The sequence below is a fragment of the Nicotiana tomentosiformis genome, chromosome 12 (genome assembly GCF_000390325.3).
Source record: "Nicotiana tomentosiformis chromosome 12, ASM39032v3, whole genome shotgun sequence".
Classification (NCBI taxonomy): Eukaryota; Viridiplantae; Streptophyta; class Magnoliopsida; order Solanales; family Solanaceae; genus Nicotiana; species Nicotiana tomentosiformis.
In genome coordinates, this window is record NC_090823.1 from 11,858,184 (window position 1) to 11,878,983 (window position 20,800).

General features: G+C 41.1%; 1 protein-coding gene and 1 non-coding gene across 2 annotated transcripts; one reads left to right on the forward strand and one right to left on the reverse strand.

Annotated features, from left to right (window-relative positions):
- Nucleotides 1-2,230: 2,230 nt before the first annotated feature.
- Nucleotides 2,231-2,659, reverse strand: LOC138902236 (uncharacterized). Its single transcript, XM_070190083.1, has one exon. It carries the CDS (start codon nucleotides 2,657-2,659, stop codon nucleotides 2,231-2,233), a length of 429 nt encoding a protein of 142 aa, XP_070046184.1.
- Nucleotides 2,660-7,070: 4,411 nt separating this feature from the next.
- Nucleotides 7,071-7,177, forward strand: LOC117279241 (small nucleolar RNA R71). Its single transcript, XR_004509648.1, has one exon. It is a non-coding gene; the product is annotated as a small nucleolar RNA R71 (small nucleolar RNA).
- Nucleotides 7,178-20,800: the final 13,623 nt, after the last annotated feature.

Here is a 20,800-nt window from a genome sequence, read left to right on the forward strand (position 1 = left end):
TGCATCACTTATCCAAGTGATGTCAATATCTTGGAGAGCTTTCTCAATACGATCATGCTTTGGGATATGGGGAACTTCCACAGCCTTACATAGAGCCGTGATCAAACACGGGAAAGGAAGGGATGTTTGTTTTTGGTTTGCTCTGATCCCCAGCTCCCTGAATATAATATGTCCCACATCAATATTTATGCCCGACATGATGCATGCAATGATAAGTTCCTTTTAAATGTTTATGTCAGTTTCATTCCTAGTAGGCATCAGACGGGAGCAGACGAAGCTGAGCCAATATAGGCCCTCTTGGGTGAAATCCCGCTTGTAAATCTTGTGGCGTGGGTCAATCCAGGAGGGGGTCCCCTTTGCTATGACATAAGCAATCCAAGCACGCTCGTTGTCCTTGTTAGCGAATTTGGCATCATACTCAGTTGTGCCTGACGACCAGTCCTCAAAGTATAGGTCATTAATGGTACCTGCGTCGCAGAGTACTGGAACCCCTCTAACTTGGACGGATTGTAGAAATACCATGTTCCTCTTTTGCTCAGCATTTCTTGAGGCAACATAAGAAGCATTGAACTCCCTCACAAGTGACTCATTATACTCATCCGGGACTTCAGTGAAGAACTCTCATTGCATCTTCCTAATGTTCTCGATCATGTGAGGGTAGTGCTCTTTCAGACCGTTTAGACTCAACTGCTTCTCCTCAAGAATTTTTCTCTTTGCTATCCCTTATTTCTATAGGTTCCATGATCATGGGACCCCAAATCTTTGATCTTCCCCACTCTTCCGTCGTGATTCAGCTTGTAGGTCAACGGATGGCAGGAGGCCAATATGTGCCTCTTCCTTTTCAGACTGGGAGGAGTGCTCAGAAGTGCTACGGGTTGTTTCAGGCCGTGGACATTTGGACTGTTGTGCCTGTTGAATCAGAGCAACAACCTGTTTCTTTCCACGAACGGGTGGTGATCGCATTGCAAGAAACTTCTTTGGTGCCATTCTTGTCAATGAAATAGTGTGTGAGGGGTGGATATAGCATAGGAATCATGTTGATAGAAAATGAAAGAGGTAGACAACTTATGCGATGGGTTATGCGATCGCATAACCACTTTGCGGACCGCAAACCCATCACAAAATTACACGCCCAGGAGGTAACCAATTATGAGATCGCAAAAACCACCACAAAGTTTGTTATGCGACCGTAAAACGGTCGCATTTCTGTTCACAACAAAAGCAATTTTTCTGACCCTGTTTGCGGCAGCTTTGCGGTCCACAAAACAAGTTTGCGACCGCATACTCCATCGCAAAATCACATTATACCATGCCACCTAGGATTCCTATTTGTGACGACTTTTCGGACCACAAACCAATTATGTGGACCGCAAAGATCGTCTTCCTCAGTCAAAAATGGTTAAACCCCTCACTTACAGGACTCCTATCACTCGAATGCAAAACTTTACCCACCTAGATCCCCACTAATCAGCTTTGAGAGGAAGGGGAAAGAAAGGGAATCAAGCACATGCCATTTTTCAACATAATTATGAGAAAAAGGGAAGAGAATCACATACCAGATGTCTGCGCAAGGTAAAAATTAATTCTGAGATATGAATCTTTCCGCAATGCTGATCCTTGCTATGTGATTTTGTGTGTGATTCAAATATTTTTGGCTTTTTCTTCTATTTCTTTTGTTTTTGTATTTTTGATATTGTGTGTGTTGTACAATGTTCGTGTTGAGTGAGAGTGAAGGTATGCTAAAGGTTTAGGGTCTTATACCTGAGCATTTTGCGGTGGGCAAGTTGATCGCATAACACATTATGCGGTCGCATATGTGTTATGCGATGGATTTAGGACTGGGTTGCTCACCTTCATTTTGCGACGCATTCTGTGGTCGAATAGTTGTTATGCGGGCCGCAAAATATGAAACCTTACCGTATTTTTATGGACCCAAATTTCCAATTTTTCTGACTGTGTCTGCGACCACTATGCGGTTCGCAAATTCATTATGCAACCGCATAGTTTCCGCAAACCCCTGATTCTTCTTTTCTTCACTTGCCTCAGTCCTTGCACCCTGTTTCATGGTATTTTGGATTACCTGCATTCTAACACACACGTCAACCTGCTCAACACCAACAACTAAACCTACAAAAATGAAAAACTAACAAAAGGGTGTTACCACACATGGGTTACCTCCCAATAAGCACTTGATTTAACGACGCGGCACGACGATGTTAGTCCCGTTGGGCTACTCAATTGTGGGGGTTGGTGTTGGATTATCCTTGAGAGAAAATTGTTCTACCAAGTGCTTTTCTCCTATTGTGCCGAGGTAATGCTTAACTCGTTGGCCATTTACTTTGAAAGTTCGAGTTCCGTCCTCCGACTCCAATTCAATAGCACCATAAGGAGACACATTCACAACTTTATACGGGCCAGACCATTTGGATTTGAGTTTGCCCGGAAATAACTTGAGTCTTGAGTTAAAAAGTAAGACCAAGTCACTGGATTTGAATTCCCGCTTTAAGATCTTCTTGTCATGAACAAACTTCATTCTCTCCTTATACATTGTTGCACTCTCATAGGCATGGAGATGGAATTCTTCTATCTCATTGAGTTGTGTCATTCTCAGGTTAGCAGCTTCGGCCCAGTCAAGATTCAACTTTATTAGAGCCCACATGGCTTTGTGTTCAAGTTCCACAGGCAAATGACACGCAACCAAAAACCAACCGGTACGGTGAGGTGCCAATGGGAGTCTTAAATGTTGTGCGATATGCCCACAACACATTATCTAGCTTCCTTGACCAATCAGTCATGTTTGCATTGATGGTTTTTGCTAGGATGTGTTTAATCTCCCTGTTGGAGACTTCAACCTGACCACTCGACTGAGGATGATAAGGTGTGGCCACCTTGTGCTTTACGCTATACTTTTCGAGTAGCCCGATGAAATCCTTGTTGCAAAAATGAGAACCACCATCACTAAGGATGGCACTGGGAGTACCAAACCGCGTGAATATATTCTTCTTCAAGAATGTGGTCACACTCCTTGCCTCACTGTTGGGAAAGGTGATTGCCTCAACCCACTTGGAGACGTAGTCCACAGCCACCAAGATATATGTCATGCCATAAGATCTCACGAAGGGACCCATGAAATCGATCCCCCACACATCAAAGATCTCGACCTCCATTACAAAATTCATAGGCATCTCATGCCTTTTAGAAATTGACCTTTGTCTTTGACATTGATCACAAGCCTTGACCATTTGATTTGTGTCATGGTAGATCGATAGCCAATAATAGCCACATTCGAGCACTTTTTCCGCCATCTGGTTTCCTCCATGATGGCCCCCAACCAGGGAGTCATGGCATGCCTTGAGAATTGGCATTACCTCATCTTCCGGAACACACCGCCGAATGATGTTGTCGGCACAAATACGGGACAAAAAGGGCTTCTCCCAATAGTATTACCTACACTCCCGCAAGAACCTTTTCTTTTGATAAGCTTCCAATCTATCGGGAACAAGGTCACTAACCAAGACGTTAGTAATATCAGCATACCAATGAGCGAATGTGCCAGACAATGCCAATATGTGCTCATCTGGAAAGGCATCATTGATTTCAAGGTTCTCTTTTGGCCTCCCTACTTCTTCAAGCCTAGATAGGTGATCTGCAACTTGATTTTCTGTCCCTTTTCGATCCTTGACTTCAAAGTCAAACTCTTGCAACAAAAGGACCCACCAGATCAATCTAGTTTTGGCATCCTTCTTCGCCATAAGATAGCAAAGAGCAGCATGATCAGTGTAAACTATCACTTTGGACCCCAACAAATAGGCCCGAAATATTTCAAAAGCATAGACAATGGCAAGAAGTTCTTGCTCAGTCATAGTATAATTCATTTGAGCACCATTGAGTATCTTGCTTGCATAGTAGACAGGGTGAAAGATTTTGTTATGCCGTTGACCAATCACCGCCCCAATAGCGACACCACTAGCATCACACATGAGTTCAAATGGAAGGGATCAATCGGGTGTGGCAATAATAGGTGTCGTGGTGAGCTTTTCTTTCAATTCTTCAAAAGCTTTGAGACATTTCTCATCAAATACAAACTTTGCATCGTTTTCAAGGAGCTTGCACATTGGATTTGCAATTTTTGAGAAGTCCTTGATAAAACGCCTATAGAAGTCGGCGTGCCCCAAAAAGCTCTAGATACCTTTTACTGAAGTGGATGGAGGAAACTTGGAAATGATTTCAAACTTTGCTCAGTCAACCTCTATGCCTTGTTTGGAAAATTTGTGGCCCAAAACAATGCCCTCGTCCACCATGAAGTGGCACTTCTCCCAATTTAGCACAAGGTTTGTTTCTTCGCATCTTTTGAGCATTGTTTTAAGGTTGTCAAGACAATGCTCAAAGGAATCACCCATTACAGAGAAGTCATCCATAACACCTCTAGGAAGTCTTCCACCATGTCCGAGAAGATTGACATCATGCATCGTTGAAAGGTAGCTGAGGTGTTGCATAGCCCAAATGGCATACGACTAAAGGCAAAAGTCCCATATGAGCATGTGAATGTTGTCTTCTCTTGATCTTCTAAGGGGATATTGATTTGGTTGTAGCCGTAATATCCATCCAAGAAGCAATAGAATGACCTTCCCTCTAGCCGATCAAGCATTTGATCAATAAAAGGCATAGGAAAATGGTCTTTACATGTGGCACTGTTGAGCTTCCGGTAATCCATACAAACTATCCATCGAGTCACAGTTCTCATTGGGATGAGCTCATTTTCTCATTTTGGATCACGGTCATTCCTCCTTTCTTCGGCATACATTGTACCGGGCTCACCTAAGAACTATCGGCAATGGGGTAGACTACCCCGACATCTAACCACTTGATGATTTCCTTCTTCACCGCCTCTTGCATGGAAGGGTTTAACCTTCTTTGATGCTCTACACTAGGTTGACTTTCTTGCTCCAATTATATCTTGTGCTCATAAATTCCGGCGGCAATCCCTCGGATGTCCGCTATTGTCCAAAAAATAGCTTGTCGGTGTTCCCTTAGGACATTCAACAAATGATCTACCTGCACATCATTCAACAAAGAAGAAACGATTACCGGTAAAGTATCATTAGAGCCAAGTAATTTATACCTTAAGTGCGGTGGAAGTGGCTTGAGTTCAAGTTGTGGCGGCTCAATAATTGAAGTCTTGGCGGGGGGGAGTGACTCTACTCTCTAAGTCAAGAGAAAGTTTCTTTGGTGCATAAGTGTAGGACCCACATCCTTCTAATGCATTCACTGATTCCATGTACCCCTCCATGTCTTCACCATCAAAATTCACCAATATAGCCGCCAAAGCCTCACCAAGGCATTCTTCTTCCATCTTCATCTCAATTGCGTCTTCTACCTCATCAACAAAATCAATGACTGAGATGCTTTCATATGCATGTGGCAACTTCATACCCTTACTTACTTGGAAGGTGACCTCTTCATCATTAACTCTGAACTTGATCTCATTTCTTTTCGAATCCATAAGTGCTCTTCCGATAGCAAGGAATGGTCTCGCCAAGATTGTAGGGATTTCTTTATCAACAACACAGTCAAGGATCACAAAATCGGCACGAAGGAGGAACTTTTCCACTTTTACAAGGACATCATCAATAATCCCCACCGATTTTTTGATTGAACGATCGGCCATTTGTAACCTCATGCTTGTAGGCATCGACATACCTAACCCCGTTTGCTTGTAAATAGCAAGAGGTATCAAATTAATGCTAGCCCCATTATCACAAAGAGCCCTTGCAAAATCTCGTAACCCAATAGTGTATGGAATGGTGAAGGATCCCGGGTCTTCTTTCTTTTGAACGGTAGTTGTTGCAATGATGGAACTAACCCGGTGAGTCACATTCACCACTTCATTCTTTGTGATTTTCTTCTTGGTTATCAAATCCTTCAAGTATTTAGCAAAACTCGACATCTCTTGAAATGCTTCCACAAATGGGATGTTCACCGATAATTACTTGAGAATGTCATAGAATTTCTTGAGTTTGCTATCATTAACCCTCCTAGCAAGTCTTTGAGGGAACCGGGGGGGGGGGAGGGGGTCTAGGAATTGGTGCCTCTTTTACCTTTTCCTTTACCTCTTCACGGTTCGTTTCTTGGACTTTCACTTCTTTTGGGAGCTTTTCAACTTCAAAAATAATTGGCACCTCAACTTGTGCCTCAACCTCTTGTTCAAGATCGTCCACTTCAACCATTTGTTTATTATCTCCTTGAAGTACTTTCCCATTACCTTTTGGGTTTGCAAGTGTGTCACTTGGGAGTGCACCCTTTTGCTTTGGATTTTGCTCTCTTGACAGATATCTCATTTGCATTTCTAGCTTTTGTATGGATGCCGTGTGTGACGCCACAAGTTCGGCCATGTTCTTCATTGAAGTGCCGATTCTTTCTTGATTTTGCAATACTCTTTCAAGCATGTTCTACAATTTGGACTCACTTAAAGAACCTTCCTTCCAATGCGAAGAGTTAGAGTATTGCCCATTTGGTGGAACATAGGAGTTTGAACTCCGATTTGCATAGTTGTTGATGTTGTTGCTCCAATTACCTTGACTTGAACCACCTTGATCATTTCTCCACTGTTGATGGCCTTGCCCTTGCGGGTTAGGCCTCCATTGATTTTGTTGTCCGGGACCTTGGTAGGATTGTATTTGGTAACCACCTTGAGAATTATGGACATAGTTTGCTTCCTCGCAATCTTCATTTGACAAGGGTTGCACATCTTCCAAAGCATTTACCTTTTTGTTTTGCTTTCAATGAACATCTTGGTTAACACATTAATGCTGGTTGCGATCCTGAGAATTACTTGATCTCTCTCTTGTTTCTCCTTAATCATGTTGGTCAAAGAGGGAGTACCGTATGCAATTCCACCCGTGGTGTCTTCTGAGTTCCAAGCTTGATTGTGTCCTGCCATCTTGTCGAGAATTTGTGTGACCCTTGTGAATGTTTTGTCCATAAAATATCCATCCATTGCATTTTTGTCTATGGATTGGTTCAACGTATCCAAACCCATGTAAAACTTCTCCAACAATATTGTGTCCGGAAAACCATGATTCGGCGACCTCACTAGGTATAGCTTGAATCGATCCCATGCCTCATGTAGGTGTTCCCCCGGTAGTTGCTTAAAGAAGAAAATTTTATCTCTGAGCTCGGATTTCTTGCTTTGTGGGAACCATTTGGCTAGGAAAGCACGGACTAGTTCGGGCCAAGAGTGAATGGAATGAGGTGGTAGATTTTAGATCCATTTCCTTGACTCTCCAGTTAGTGAGTACTTGAATACCCTTAGTCTTAGGGCATCATCTGACACGTTGTTCTGTTTGTGCATCACACACACACCCAAGAAGTTTCTAAGATGTTGTGTCGGATCATCATCAGTAGAATTCCTAAAAAACCTCTCTGCTTTAAGCATTAGGAGCAAACCATGTTCCACCTTGAAGGTAGCAGCATCAACTCACAGAGGGACAATGGCATTTGTATCCGCGATGTACTCATCTATATCCGCAAAAGAATTCTCTTCTTCCTCATATTCGGCCACGTTTACCTAGCACACCAAGCAAAGCAAGCAAAGTGTGATGGAATAGAAAAAGACGTAAAGTAAAGCACACACTAAATAGTAATTTCAAAACTGTATTCCTCGGCAACGACGCCAAAATGTGATACGCTCAAATTACACATTAATAAATGGTGTAAAACGGTTGATGTCAAATATAATAACCCAACTAGGTTGGGATAGAATCCCATAGGGAATAAGTGTGAAACGATTACTTGAGTAGTGTGAAACTTGAGTTAAATCGTAATTTTATTCTGTTAGCTAAAAAGAGTGTTGTAATTGTGTGTAGTAAAGAAGACTATATTATTGTGAGAGTGTAATTAATTTGATTAAAGAAATCAATGTTGTGTCCCCTTCAATGGAATGTAATGCTATCGGTGTTAATATGATATATTTCTAATGGAAGGTCCTTTGATATGCAAATGGTTTCTAAGTGACTACTCAATATTTTTCAATAGTTGAGTAGTATTTTCTCTCTATGATTTTTTCAAATATAAAAGAGTTGCAATTAAGAATAACCAATTTATTCCAAATAGAATTCACTTATTCCTAAGCGATTCTATTAAACAAGGTTTAAAGCCTTGAATTTTTGATATTCAATTCTACCAAACCCTAACCCACTTTTCCAAGTAAAGAAAGAGCAAAATGGAATTAGTTAATGTTTGCAACCACCAACAATAAATGAAGCATGAAAAATGAATAAATATCAACCAACCATTATATATATATATATATATATATATATATATATATTCAATGGTAAATATCCATTAACATTACACCCATTTATAGCCCACAACCTTATTATTTAAGACTAGCTACTCATACTAAAATACAAAGAAAAAAACAATAATTAAAGTCATAAGACTTACAAAAGTACACGATTCTCTCTTCAAAAAGTTCCAAAATAATGGAGTATTCAATGCCTTCAATGTAGCCTCCTTTTCAGACAAGATAACCCACAAAAAATCCTAGTAAATCTATTTATATTGGACTAAAAGTCGGGGTCAAGATTGGACAAAAATGCCCCTGCAGAACCCTTATGCGACCGCATAATGGTCGCTGATCATGTATGCGGTCCGCATAATTTCCACTTGCATCAGAAAACTTCAGATCTTCAAGCCCAGATTTCCACCGCATTCCAATTATGCGGTCCGCATATCCGTTATGCGACCGCATTTTCCATCGCAAAAGTGTTACGCAGATTCCTTGATTGCAATTATGCAGTCATTCTGCGATCCGAAGAAGTGTTATGCGACCGCATAATAGACCGCACATTCTTCTCTTCAGTTGGCCATGAGTCTGCTTCAGTTTGCGGTGATTATGCGGTCCGTATATAACTTCTGCGGTCGCATACTTGCAACATTCCTGTCCTTTTGTGGCTTTTGACTTCTTTTCCATGTTTTTGGGTCCTCAAGTCTCATGCACTGCAAAACATCAAAACTTTATAAGAATTAACTAAAAATGCATTGAAAGACGAACTAAAGTTTATGTAATTGATATCAAAAGTGCCGAAATTCTACGGCACATCAAATGTTCAATACTCTGTTGTCATTCTGTGATAATTAAATGCATGAGATAGTTTACTGTTTTTGTTATGCTAATACGTATTCTTCACTATGATTTGCACTTCTGTGATTCCTTGTTTTCTGGAATGGGTTCTGTACCATTAGCATCTGAGCATGTTTAGTTTTGAACTTCAATGAATGTCCATTCTGATATTAGTCTGACTACTGTAACAGTATGTTGTTAGTTATAAAATTTCTTCATATTTTATTTTGGGTACCACCACAACTCTATGTGAACCACCCCACCTGAATGAATCTTTTAGTTCTAAGTCATGTGTATACTTGATTGCCCTTTGTGTATTAGTCCCAACTCTATGGAATGCTGCTTTAAAGTCTGCTTTAAACATGTTTCATGATGTCCTGATTTAAAAAAGAAGAAGATAAATACTCTATTTTTCTATCAACTATGACCTTGCTCCTATGCTAATATGTTTTCCCAATATGCCTTGGTTTATTTGTTACCCTATCTTTTTAGTGATTATCACAATGTGTGTCCCTCCATCATGTCTAAATACTGATTAACATGGTACTGGGATGTATACTTAACTTAATTTGGATCTTTAGATTTCAACTAGTTTAACTTCATACATCTATACGTGATAATCTATGTATGCCTGAAAACGTGTTTCTTTTCCTAATTCCTATGAGGTTGTCTATGTGGTACTTTTTTGTGTATACCTTGCTGAACCCACTGGCCTGCTTGACTAGTTGCTCTGTATGCTCAATTTGGTGTATTACTTGATTTTTGTCCCTCTATCACTATCCACTCTCCTTACTTGCTACTCTGCTATTCTGAATTTCCATTATTAGCCAGTTGAAAGCCAAGGCTATCTAGGTTCTATTGTTGGCCTCCCTAGTGTGAGCACTGCTTGGGGTCCAATTGAGGCCCTTGTGAACTCTGACACACTAGGGCTTGGTCCTAGTCATTCCCTCAACCTCCAAAACTGTCCCTAACACTTTACTTCCCTGTCATGTACTATGTACCTGAGTTTGGTTGTTTCAAGTGGTGCAACACTAGGTATTGTGGTTAAGTAAATTGGTTTGTACTCTTCTATGGGCCTTTGGGTCATATATTGAACGTGGCTTTACTGAAGGCCTGGGTATGCTATGTGAGATATATTGAAGGCCCAACAACGCTGTGTATTTAGTTATTCTATTTCGGCCTACTGTGGGCTTGTTCACTGTTATGTAATATTGTTAATTTACTCATTAGTGGGCCTCTAATAATCTTTGTATAAAAAAATTGGGTTGTTAGTGAAAAGAAATTGGGTAGATTTCAATATTAAAATGTGATGGGTAGATAACATGCCTATAGGACTGAGTGATGTGTTTGCTATATGTATCGTTCCCTCTATGCACACTGTAGAAATCATGCCATTAGGAGAAGCACACACTTGCACTACTTGTCTACTAGCAAAGCATGAGCTCAAATGCTTTAATTATCCTTGTTGCTACATGTTGTTAGAAAACCTGCCCATAGAAAATAAATACTGTTGAACTTTCCTTCAATTTGCATTGTTGCATCATGTCCACTAGAGATCATGCCTATAGGATTTTAATCATCTCATTTGTTATAGCATCACACTGTTCACCTAGAAAACATGCCTATAAGGTTAAAGTATAACAATAAAATCAGGTTCCAAGTGCTAATCGTTAGAGATCCTGTCTATAGGGTACCAATATTCGCCTTAATAACTGTTAATGATGCCTCTCTCAACATTGTTTATTGCTCACTTAGGCCATTATCAAGAGCATGTATAATTATGGGTTTCTCTCGATAGATTCCACTGTCTTTACTACATAAATCGCTTAGACGCAACATCTACAGGACTAATAACAGAAAATCTGCCATTTCAACAATCAATATGTGACAACTGTATAATCCTGTCTACGAGCAATGCTGGTTTCTAAAACTGCTTGCACGCCTTGTCACGTAGAAATCATATCTATAGGGGTTTAAGTTCCTAAATTCTGAACTACCTAACGTGAAAACCTGTTTCGCGTGCATTTGTTGTTTAAGTGTGGAGGCTAACTTGAGCCCTTAACTGCCTATATGTGAAGTCCAATGTGTTTCTTCGCATGTCGCTTAGTTTTAACATTTCTGAGCAGCCTAAGTGAGGTCTAGAACCACCCAAAATAGAGGTCCAATACCTCCTGGACCATAGGTATGGGATAGGTAGTGCACTTCTAATTGAATTAGTGCGCCTTAAGTAACAACTTAAATATAGTAATTGGATAGCAGGAGATGATAGTCTGTGACCGCTGAATAATATGAGTAACACCCCATCTCGAGGGAGTTACGAAATATTATTTATATTGTACGGGGTGATCCTTTAGGCTAAAAAACTTAGGACTTCCCCCCCCCCCCCCCAATCTTATTTCCTTTTTATTTGAATCAAGTGTTTGTACTCATCTATTCGAAATCTTTTTTATAATAAAATTCTCAAACTTCGTGCTCTCTATCTTTGTTTATCTGACTAATTCATATAATTCAAGTTCGATCGGGACCCACAGTTATGGACCTCGAAGAGTGCCTAACACCTTCTCTTCGAGGTAATTTCGAGCCCTTACCCGATCTTTGGTGATGTAAACTAGTTAAATCAGAGTCACTTGCAAATAGGTGCCCTAACGCACCTTAAAAATCGTTACGTGGCGACTCTCCTCTTTTAATACCTCCTTAAAGAGTTGTCACATGTCGAAACCCGATTTCGCGAGAAAAAGGGACGCGACAGCATGGCGACTCTGCTGGGGAATACTTAGGCTCTTACCATGACGAATTTGACTTATATGAATTAGTCTTCTTTGATAAACGTGTTTCCTTTTTATTTGCTGCTACATGCACATCCCGCTCCTATTTTCCTTTTATTTGTCCAATTCATTGTTGCATGCACATCCCTCCCATATTCTCCTTTATTTGAATTCGTGGTAATATGCAAATACTTTCCCTTCTCCACCCTTCCTTGCTCAAATTGGTCAAAACATGCGTACCTCTGTTCCTAGTCATACTTATTTGCTCTAAGCTGCTTTTATTGGTTTTAAAATTGCTACATCATTTATCTCCCACCCCCACTCCCTCACTTACTTTATCATATTCCCCATATACATGAACTAACTTCTTCTTTTTTTACTTTCTTTCTTTTTACGTCTTTTATGTTTTATCTTAATAATGCGTTTATTGCTTTCACATGCTTATCATACAAATACTTGACAATGTGTTATTTATCTTCGCATAAAGCATGCTCCACATCATATTCCACTCGTGCCCGATTAATACCATAGAGGCGCTTGATGAGTGTCTGCGCTCTTTCAAAATTACCCTTTTAATTGGAAAGGGTTATTTGGGTAAACTAGTCGATCAGAGGTGCAGTCGACGGTTCCGTGCCTTTCCCTCTCAAGTTGTCCACTTGAAAGTACTAGTCTAGACCCTTCTAGAAACCTCTCTTCAATATCAACTGTGCATGCATCATGTCAAATCTAGTATGGGTTAGAACACTGTCCACGTGATAATCCGCTAAGATAAGCCTTATCTAAAGTCCGAAGGGATTTCTATAACCCCAATGGACACCATCACATTATGTATATTATTTGGAGAAAATATGCCGATATGTTGATCATTAATGTGTAAATAGTCAGATCCGGAGGGGGAAAAGGCTAACTCTATTTGTTTTGCAGAAAATGAGGCACGAAGTCCCCAGGTTTGACATGGTTCAAAACATCCCACATTTACTACTTGATTGGTGGAAGAACCTCTCACCTAGTGACAAGAACCATGTGATAAGGGTCCTCGAAAATCTACCCTCCTTATTGGACATTCGGTCAAATAATACACTGATTGAGGCCGCCACTTTGTTTTGGGATGACAAGAGAGATGTCTTCCGCTTTGGTGACATAGAAATGACACCCCTCTTGGAGGAAATAGGAGGCTTTGCTGGGCTACCATGGGATAGTTCGGGTGTACTGGTACCAGAAAATTGCACTCCCCGAGGTTTCTAGAAAATGATGGGTTTCAAGAAAAATGATGAGTTACTCTGTCTAAAGAAATCATGCATACCATTTGAGTTCTTTTATGAACGTTATAGGCATATCAAGTCATATCTCCTTCACCATGATGAACTTTCCATTACTTCTTTGGGTTGGACACACCGTCGAGTTTTTGTGTTTATTGTGTGTTTCTTGGGGATACTGATATTTCCGATGAAAGGGGAAAGGATCCATACTTGCCTGTCCATGGTCGCTAGGACTTTAATAGAGGGAATTGAGGGACAGACTTACACCATCATCCCTATGATCATGGCTGAAATATACCGGGCTCTAGATCGATGCAAAAAAGGGTATGTGCATTTCGAAGGCTGTAATATGTTGGTGCAGGTATGGTTATTAGAACATTTCCAGATAGGTGAATATCGTCAAGAGCTTATGCGACAACCACTGAATGACCACATAGCCTACCATCATCCGAAAAGAATGACATTTATCCCAGATAGGTTCACGCAACCTGGAAGTGCTGTGAGCTGGGTGCGCTTCTTCAGTAACTTGACTGATGAAAAGGTACATTGGATGTTTGAATGGTTCCCTAGTAGCGAGTTCATCATCAGGTCAAGAGAAACCACTTACTTAGTATTGATCGGGTTAAGAGGAATCTATCATTATGCTCCTATAAGGGTAATGAGGCAAGCAAGGAGAAGTAGGTTATACCTCGGGTTTCCAATATGGTCCAGTACAAAGCAGACTTTAAAGGGAACATCATTCCATTCAAATTCGAGGCACAACATATGTGGAATCAAAAGGTCATTATGGAGAAAGATACTATCGAGCCAGACAGGTATCATGCCGGCTATGTGTACTTCTATCCATCATGGTTGGTAGATGATATAGCGGGAGATGTCAAGCCAGGGATTAATCTGAAGAATAGGGTTATAGACGACGCTGCTGAAGCACAAGTCAAATATAGGATGCTGCGCAAGAGGGTCTTCGAGTCTGAAGCTAGGCATTTGGAACAACACAAAATGGATATGGAAGCAATCAATGAATGGAAAGAAATTGATACTAAATCAACAGAGAGATTGGAATATTTGGAGCAAGGGTTAATGGATCTCGAGGGGAAGATGAGGAAAAGGCTCTTAGATTGTCAAAATGCGGAAGGCAATAAAGGAGGGCATCTATCAAGGGCTTATATACTATTGGACATACGCGACCTGGGAAACTTGATTGATGGATCCAAGAAGACCAAGCACGGAGAAGGTCCCTCTGGGGCCAAGTAGATTAGGAAACACTGTTTTTACTGCTTTCTAGATACGATTAGGTTTTGATTGTAATAAGGCAAATGTCATTAGTGACTCTTTTCTCATTATTGTCGTTTTAGTAAGGATATGACTCATTTTCACATTAATGAAATGACGCAATTATTGGCATCAATTTTCTCCAAATATATGTGTCGCTTACGCCTACCTCGAGCTCAACGAGATCCCTCAAATTAGGATGCGAATTTATTACATAATTCTGCAATACATGTTTAAATATCGCAAACATAATTTTAATACTCCTTACTGACTTGGTTACCTTTTGTTTTTCTTTTCTTTTTTTTATTCCCATTCCCCAAGGTTGGTTCGTGCATACTGGAATCATCGGCATATCACACCAAATCCAGAGGTCCTTCACCTCCTCCTCCACCAAGTGATCCTAAGAACAAAGGAAAAACCAAAATGGATGATATGAGCGGTATCAGGAAGGACAATGCTACCCATGCAGAGAATATTGAAACTTCATATGGTCGGAGTACTCCGGCGCAGAACGATTTGGTCTTACGTCTGGAACAAAAAATACTGGAGCTACAAGGGGAGCTTGAGCAGGTCCGAAACTTGGCAAACCTTTCCCTCACCCTAAACGTTCCCGACATTAACCAAAAAAATGCCCAAAACCTGGCACCTCCCCAAAACACACAAAACCAAAATCCACAAAATCCTCCCGCACCTCATCAATACGCCACACCTCCTCAAAACCCTAATCCCTCATCAGTACCTACCCCTCCACAACAAAATCACCATCCAACTCAGTATCCACAAACCACCACCTATCACACTCCTCAAAACATACTACAACCTACCCATGATCCCTAATACTCAACCAACGACCACCACTATGCCCAGATTACCGGAGTCCATCAAAGAAATCCCATATACGTGGAAACCTTTCCCCACAACAGACCCTATACATACCTGAATCCGCTGAGAAGGACCTGCTCATCAAGAACATGGCGGAAGAACTCAAAAACTTACTGGCAGAGTTCAAAGTGTCGAAGGGGGTAAAGGCATCGAGGGTTTAAATTATGAAGATTTGTGTAATTAACATATGTAGAACTGCCAGAGGGTTACAAACCTCCTAAGTTTGAAATGTTCGACGGGACTGGAGATCCGAAGGTGCACTTGAGAACGTATTGTGACAAGCTTGTAGGGGTTAGCAAGGAGGAAAGAATCTGCATGAAGTTGTTCATGAGGAGCCTCACTGGATACGCCCTGTCTTGGTACATCAGTCAGAACCGAAAGAAATGGGCTAATTGGGTGAGCATGGCATCAGCTTTTATGGACCGGTTCAGGTTTAACACGGAAAATGCACCAGACGTGTTCTACATTCAGAATCTTAAGAAGAAGCCAACAGAAACTTTCCGTGAGTATGCTACTCGGTGGAGGTATGAAGCTACAAAAGTAAGGCCAACACTGGAAGAAGAACAAATGAATAAGTTCTTCGTCAGAGCTCAGGATCCGCAGTACTACGATAGATTGATGGTTATTGAAAACCATAAATTTTCTGACATCATCAAGTTGGGAGAAAGAATAGAAGAAGGGATTAAAAGCGGAATGGTGACAAATTTTGAAGCACTTCAAGCTACAAACAAAGCCTTACATTCAGGTGGTATCTCCAAGAAGAAGAAGTAGGGGCAGTGATGGTAGCCCAAGGTCCAAAATCTCCTCTTACGTACCAAACACCCCACCCACATATCATCCTTCACCTCCCAGATACCAACAACCTGCTTCTACTTACCATACTTATAACACCCATCCAACCTGCTGCCACACCAGCCAGCTAGAACTACCAAAAACCTAGACCGAATTTCGACCACAGACCACCCAGACAATACACCCCAATTGTTGAACCCATAGACCAACTGTACGAGAGACTGAAGGTTGTTGGTTATGTCGCTCCCATTCCCGATGTGGCCATAGAAAACTTCTCCCAGTGGATTAATCCAAATAAGGCATGTTCCTATCACTCAAGCATGGAGGGTCATACTATTGATGAATGTCGCACTTTGAAGGATAAGATCCAGACATTAATTGACACCAAAGTTATACATGCAAAGGAGGATACACCCAATGTCTATAACAATCTTCTCCCGAATCACAGAGATGAAGGGATAAACGTGATAGAGACCGATGAAGAATGAAACTCAGAAGGGTAAATTGAACTCATTCGAGAAGGGGATAATCCTAAAACATCTCCAATCACTCTCACACCTATCGTGGTACAAATTCAGGCACCGATAGAGGTTGAGGTGGCCCGCACCAACTCCGTTTGAGTTTGAAGTGACATCACCCTTCACCGTGATGGTAGCACCTACGCCGTCTTTTAAGTCTAATGTTATACCATGGGACTATGTTGCGGAATCAAGAAGGAAAGGAAAAGAAAAAATAGAAGAAACATGAGTAGCGCAAGGCATGACCAGAACTGGTAGGGTTTATACACCTGAGCATTTGGGAGGAACAAGCAAAGAACCCGCTTCTAAAGGTGCAGGCGAGAGAATATTCTGTGGTTGACCATCTAAACAAAACCCCTGCTCAAATATCCATTTTATCATTGTTGCAGAACTCTGAGGCGCATAGGAATGCCTTGATGAAGGTATTGAATGAAGCCTATGTACCCAATTACATCACCAGTGGAGAGATGGCCAATATGATAAGGCAAGTATTGGAAAGCCACATGATCACTTTTCACGGAGATGAGCTACCGCTGGAAGGACTAAGTCACAACAGGGCACTGCATATCATGATGCAGTTTGAGGACAAATTCATCGCCAGAGTTCTGATAGATGGGAGTTCGAATCTCAACATCTGTCCACTAACTACTTTGAAAAGATTGGGTAAAGGTCTTCACGAGATACGAGCAGTAAGTATGAACGTGAAAGCATTTGATGGGTCCCAAAGGGACACAATTGGGGAGACCAACCTTAGCCTACAGATGGGTCCGACTTGGTTTGATTTGAGTTTTAAGTGTTTGATATATCCACTACATATAATCTGTTGTTGGGAAGACCTTGGATACATGCCGCTGGGGCCGTAGCTTCTACTCTACATCAGGCCGTGAAGTTCGAATGGAACCATCAGGAAGTAATTATCCATGGGGATGAAAGTAATCCCATTTACACCAATCAAATTGTTACGATTGTCGAGAATAGAAGGAAGTTGGGTGGAGAAATATACCATCGCATCGAGTGTGTCAATGCAATTAAGAAAGATAAATGGTGGAACAGTAAGATAGAAAGCATATTGGCATGGGCAGGGTATTAACCTAGTAAGGGTCTCGACAAGAATCTCTAGGGTATCACAAAACCAATACAGCCAAAGCGTCACAGCACAACCTTTGGGCTTGGGTATGAATACACCTGGCACGAGTATCAAAATTGGTCGCCGCCATAGCGTGGTCCTTATTACCCTCTAGAGCAACCGGTACCACATTTGAGCCAGACATTTCATCAAGCTGACATGATGTGGGGGTCCGAAGAAGATGAAGTTCTAGCTGACATAAGGAATCTGTTCCTGGATGATGAAGACATGGATTGTAGTGCGATAGTTGAGGAGGAGGAGGAGGAATACCTTATTATTCAGACAATGGAGAAATGAGCTATTCTCAAGAATTGGACTGTTGCACCATCAAGGGTCCGCCGAGTTCCTGGGTAGCCTGGCAATTAGCATAATTTATTTTTGAAAGCTATTTTATGGGCATTTAAGACATTTTCAGTTTTTGTTTTTTTAACGTTTTCTTTTTGAATAATTGCTCGAATCATTGAACTGCATTTGTTTGACATTTTAATATTTATCAATGGATTGCTGTTTTAGTATTTATTATTATCCTTTACATTTTCTCTCTACATCATTATTATTACTTACCCTGATGAACCTACAACTGTGACATGTAATGAGACAACACAACATAATGATAGTGATTCAGAGGATCTAGAAGAAGATATAATACCTGAGGAAATTGTTAGAATAGTGGAAAATTTTGAAAACAAGCCTAAGTCCAATTTGGATGAGATTGAAACAGTTAATTTGGGAGACTCCGAAACAGTCAAGGAAACTCGTGTAAGCATTCACCTACCGCCGTCAGAGAAAGAAGAATGCATCTGGTTCTTGATGGAGTATGAGGATATTTTTGCATGATCTTATGATGATATGACCAGTTTGAGCACGTCCATAGTGGCTCATAAACTACCTACCAACCCTATGTGTCTGCCTGTAAAGCAGAAGCTCAGAAAGTTCAAGCCAGATATGAGTCTGAAAATAAAAAAGGAAGTCACCAAGCAGAACAAAGCTAAGTTTCTCAAAGTGGTTGAATATCCAACCTGGTTGGCTAACATCGTGCCAGTTCCGAAGAAGGATGGGAAAGTCAGAGTATGTGTCGACTATCAGGATTTAAACAGAGCAAGTCCCAAAGATGATTTTTCGTTGCCCAATATACATATACTGATCGATAATTGTGCCAAGCAGGAACCCCAATCCTTTGTGGATTGCTTCGCGGAATATCATCAGATCTGGATGGATGAAGAGGATGCCGAAAAGACAGCCTTTAATACACCATGGGGAGTGTATTGCTACAAAATGATGTTGTTTAGCCTAAAGAATGCTGGAACCACTTATATGAGGGCCATGACAACCATATTCCACGACATGATACACAAGGAGATAGAGGTGTACGTAGACGGCGTCATCATCAAATCTAAAAAGGGTACATATCATATAACAGATTTGAGGAAATTCTTTGATCGACTTCGAAGGTACAATCTGAAACTGAATCCCGCAAAATGTGCCTTCAGAGTCCCTGCTGGAAAGCCATTAGGGTTCATCGTCAGCCGCCGAGAAATTGAGATAGACCCGTCAAAGGTCAAGGCTATCCAAGATTTGCCACCTCCGAAGAACAAGAAAGATGTGATGAGTTTCTTAGGGCGTCTCAATTACATCAGCCGTTTCATAGCACAATCAACTGTGATCTGTGAACCAAGTTTCAAAATGTTGAAGAAGAACGCTACAACAAGTTGGACTGAAGAATGTAAGAAAGCCTTTGACAAAATCAAGGAATATTTGTCCACACCACCAGTCCTAGTCCTGCCAGAACCTGGGAGACCTCTGCTACTCTATTTATCTGTACTAGATGGGGCTTTCGGATGTGTCTTGGGACAACACAATGAGACTGGAAGGAAAGAACAGGCCATATACTATATGAGTAAGAAGTTCACACCCTACGAAGCACGATATTCTTTGCTGGAATGCACCTGCTGCACTCTGACATGGATAGCTCAAAAGTTGAGGCATTATTTCTATGCCTACACGACATATCTCATATCAAGGAGGGATCCGCTAAAATACATCTTTCAGAAACTCATGCCTACAGGGAAGTTGGCAAAATGGCAGATATTGCTCAGTGAGTTCGACATCATCTATGTAACTCAGAAAGCGGTCAAGGGGCAAGTGTTGGCAGATCATCTGGCACAAAATCCTGCAGGTGGAGAATACGAACCACTGAAAACGTATTTTCCCGATGAAGAGGTATCATTCGTATGAGAAGATATCACCGAAACCTATGATGGTTGGAGAATGTTCTTTGATGCGGCTGCAAATTTCAAAGGAGTTGGTATCAGAGTAGTTTTGGTATTAGAGGCAGGTCAACACTATCCAGTATCCGCAAAGCTCAGATTTCTATGTACCAACAATATGGCAGAATATGAGGCTTGCACCTTGGGACTCAAGTTGGCCATTGACATGAACATTCAGGAATGACTGGTAATTGGTGATTCAGACCTTTTGGTACATCAGGTTCTAGGAGAATGGGCTACAAAAAATACCAAAACATTGTCGTATTTGTACTATGTACAAGAATTGATGAAGAGATTCACAAAGATAGAGTTCAAACATGTTCCGAGAATCCAGAATGAGTTCGCAGATGCATTGGCCACTCTATCTTCCATGATACAACACCCAAAGTGGAATTTCATCGATCCTATTCCAGTAGGGATTCATAATCAGCTAGCTTATTGTGCTCATGTTGAAGAAGAAATTGATGGGAACCCATGGTTCCATGACATCAAAGAATATTTGGCAAAAGGAGAGTACCCGGAGCACGCAAATCATACTCAGAAATGCACACTCTGAAGATTATCCAACCACCTCTTCCAAAGTGGAGGAATCATGTACATAAGGACTCCGGATTTGGGGTTATTACGGTGTGTCGACGCCAAGGAAGCATCCAAATTGCTCGAAGAAATACATGCCGAAACTTACGGACCATACATGAATGGCTTTGTCTTAGCTAAGAAGATATTAAGAGCATGATATTTTTGGATGACTATGGAAATGGACTGCATCAGGTATGTCCAAAAGTGTCATCA

Bases quoted from the DNA above. Each gene is read 5' to 3' on its own strand.
- LOC138902236 (XM_070190083.1), bottom strand. From the start codon at position 2,659: ATGTGGGCTCTAATAAAGTTGAATCTTGACTGGGCCGAAGCTGCTAAC.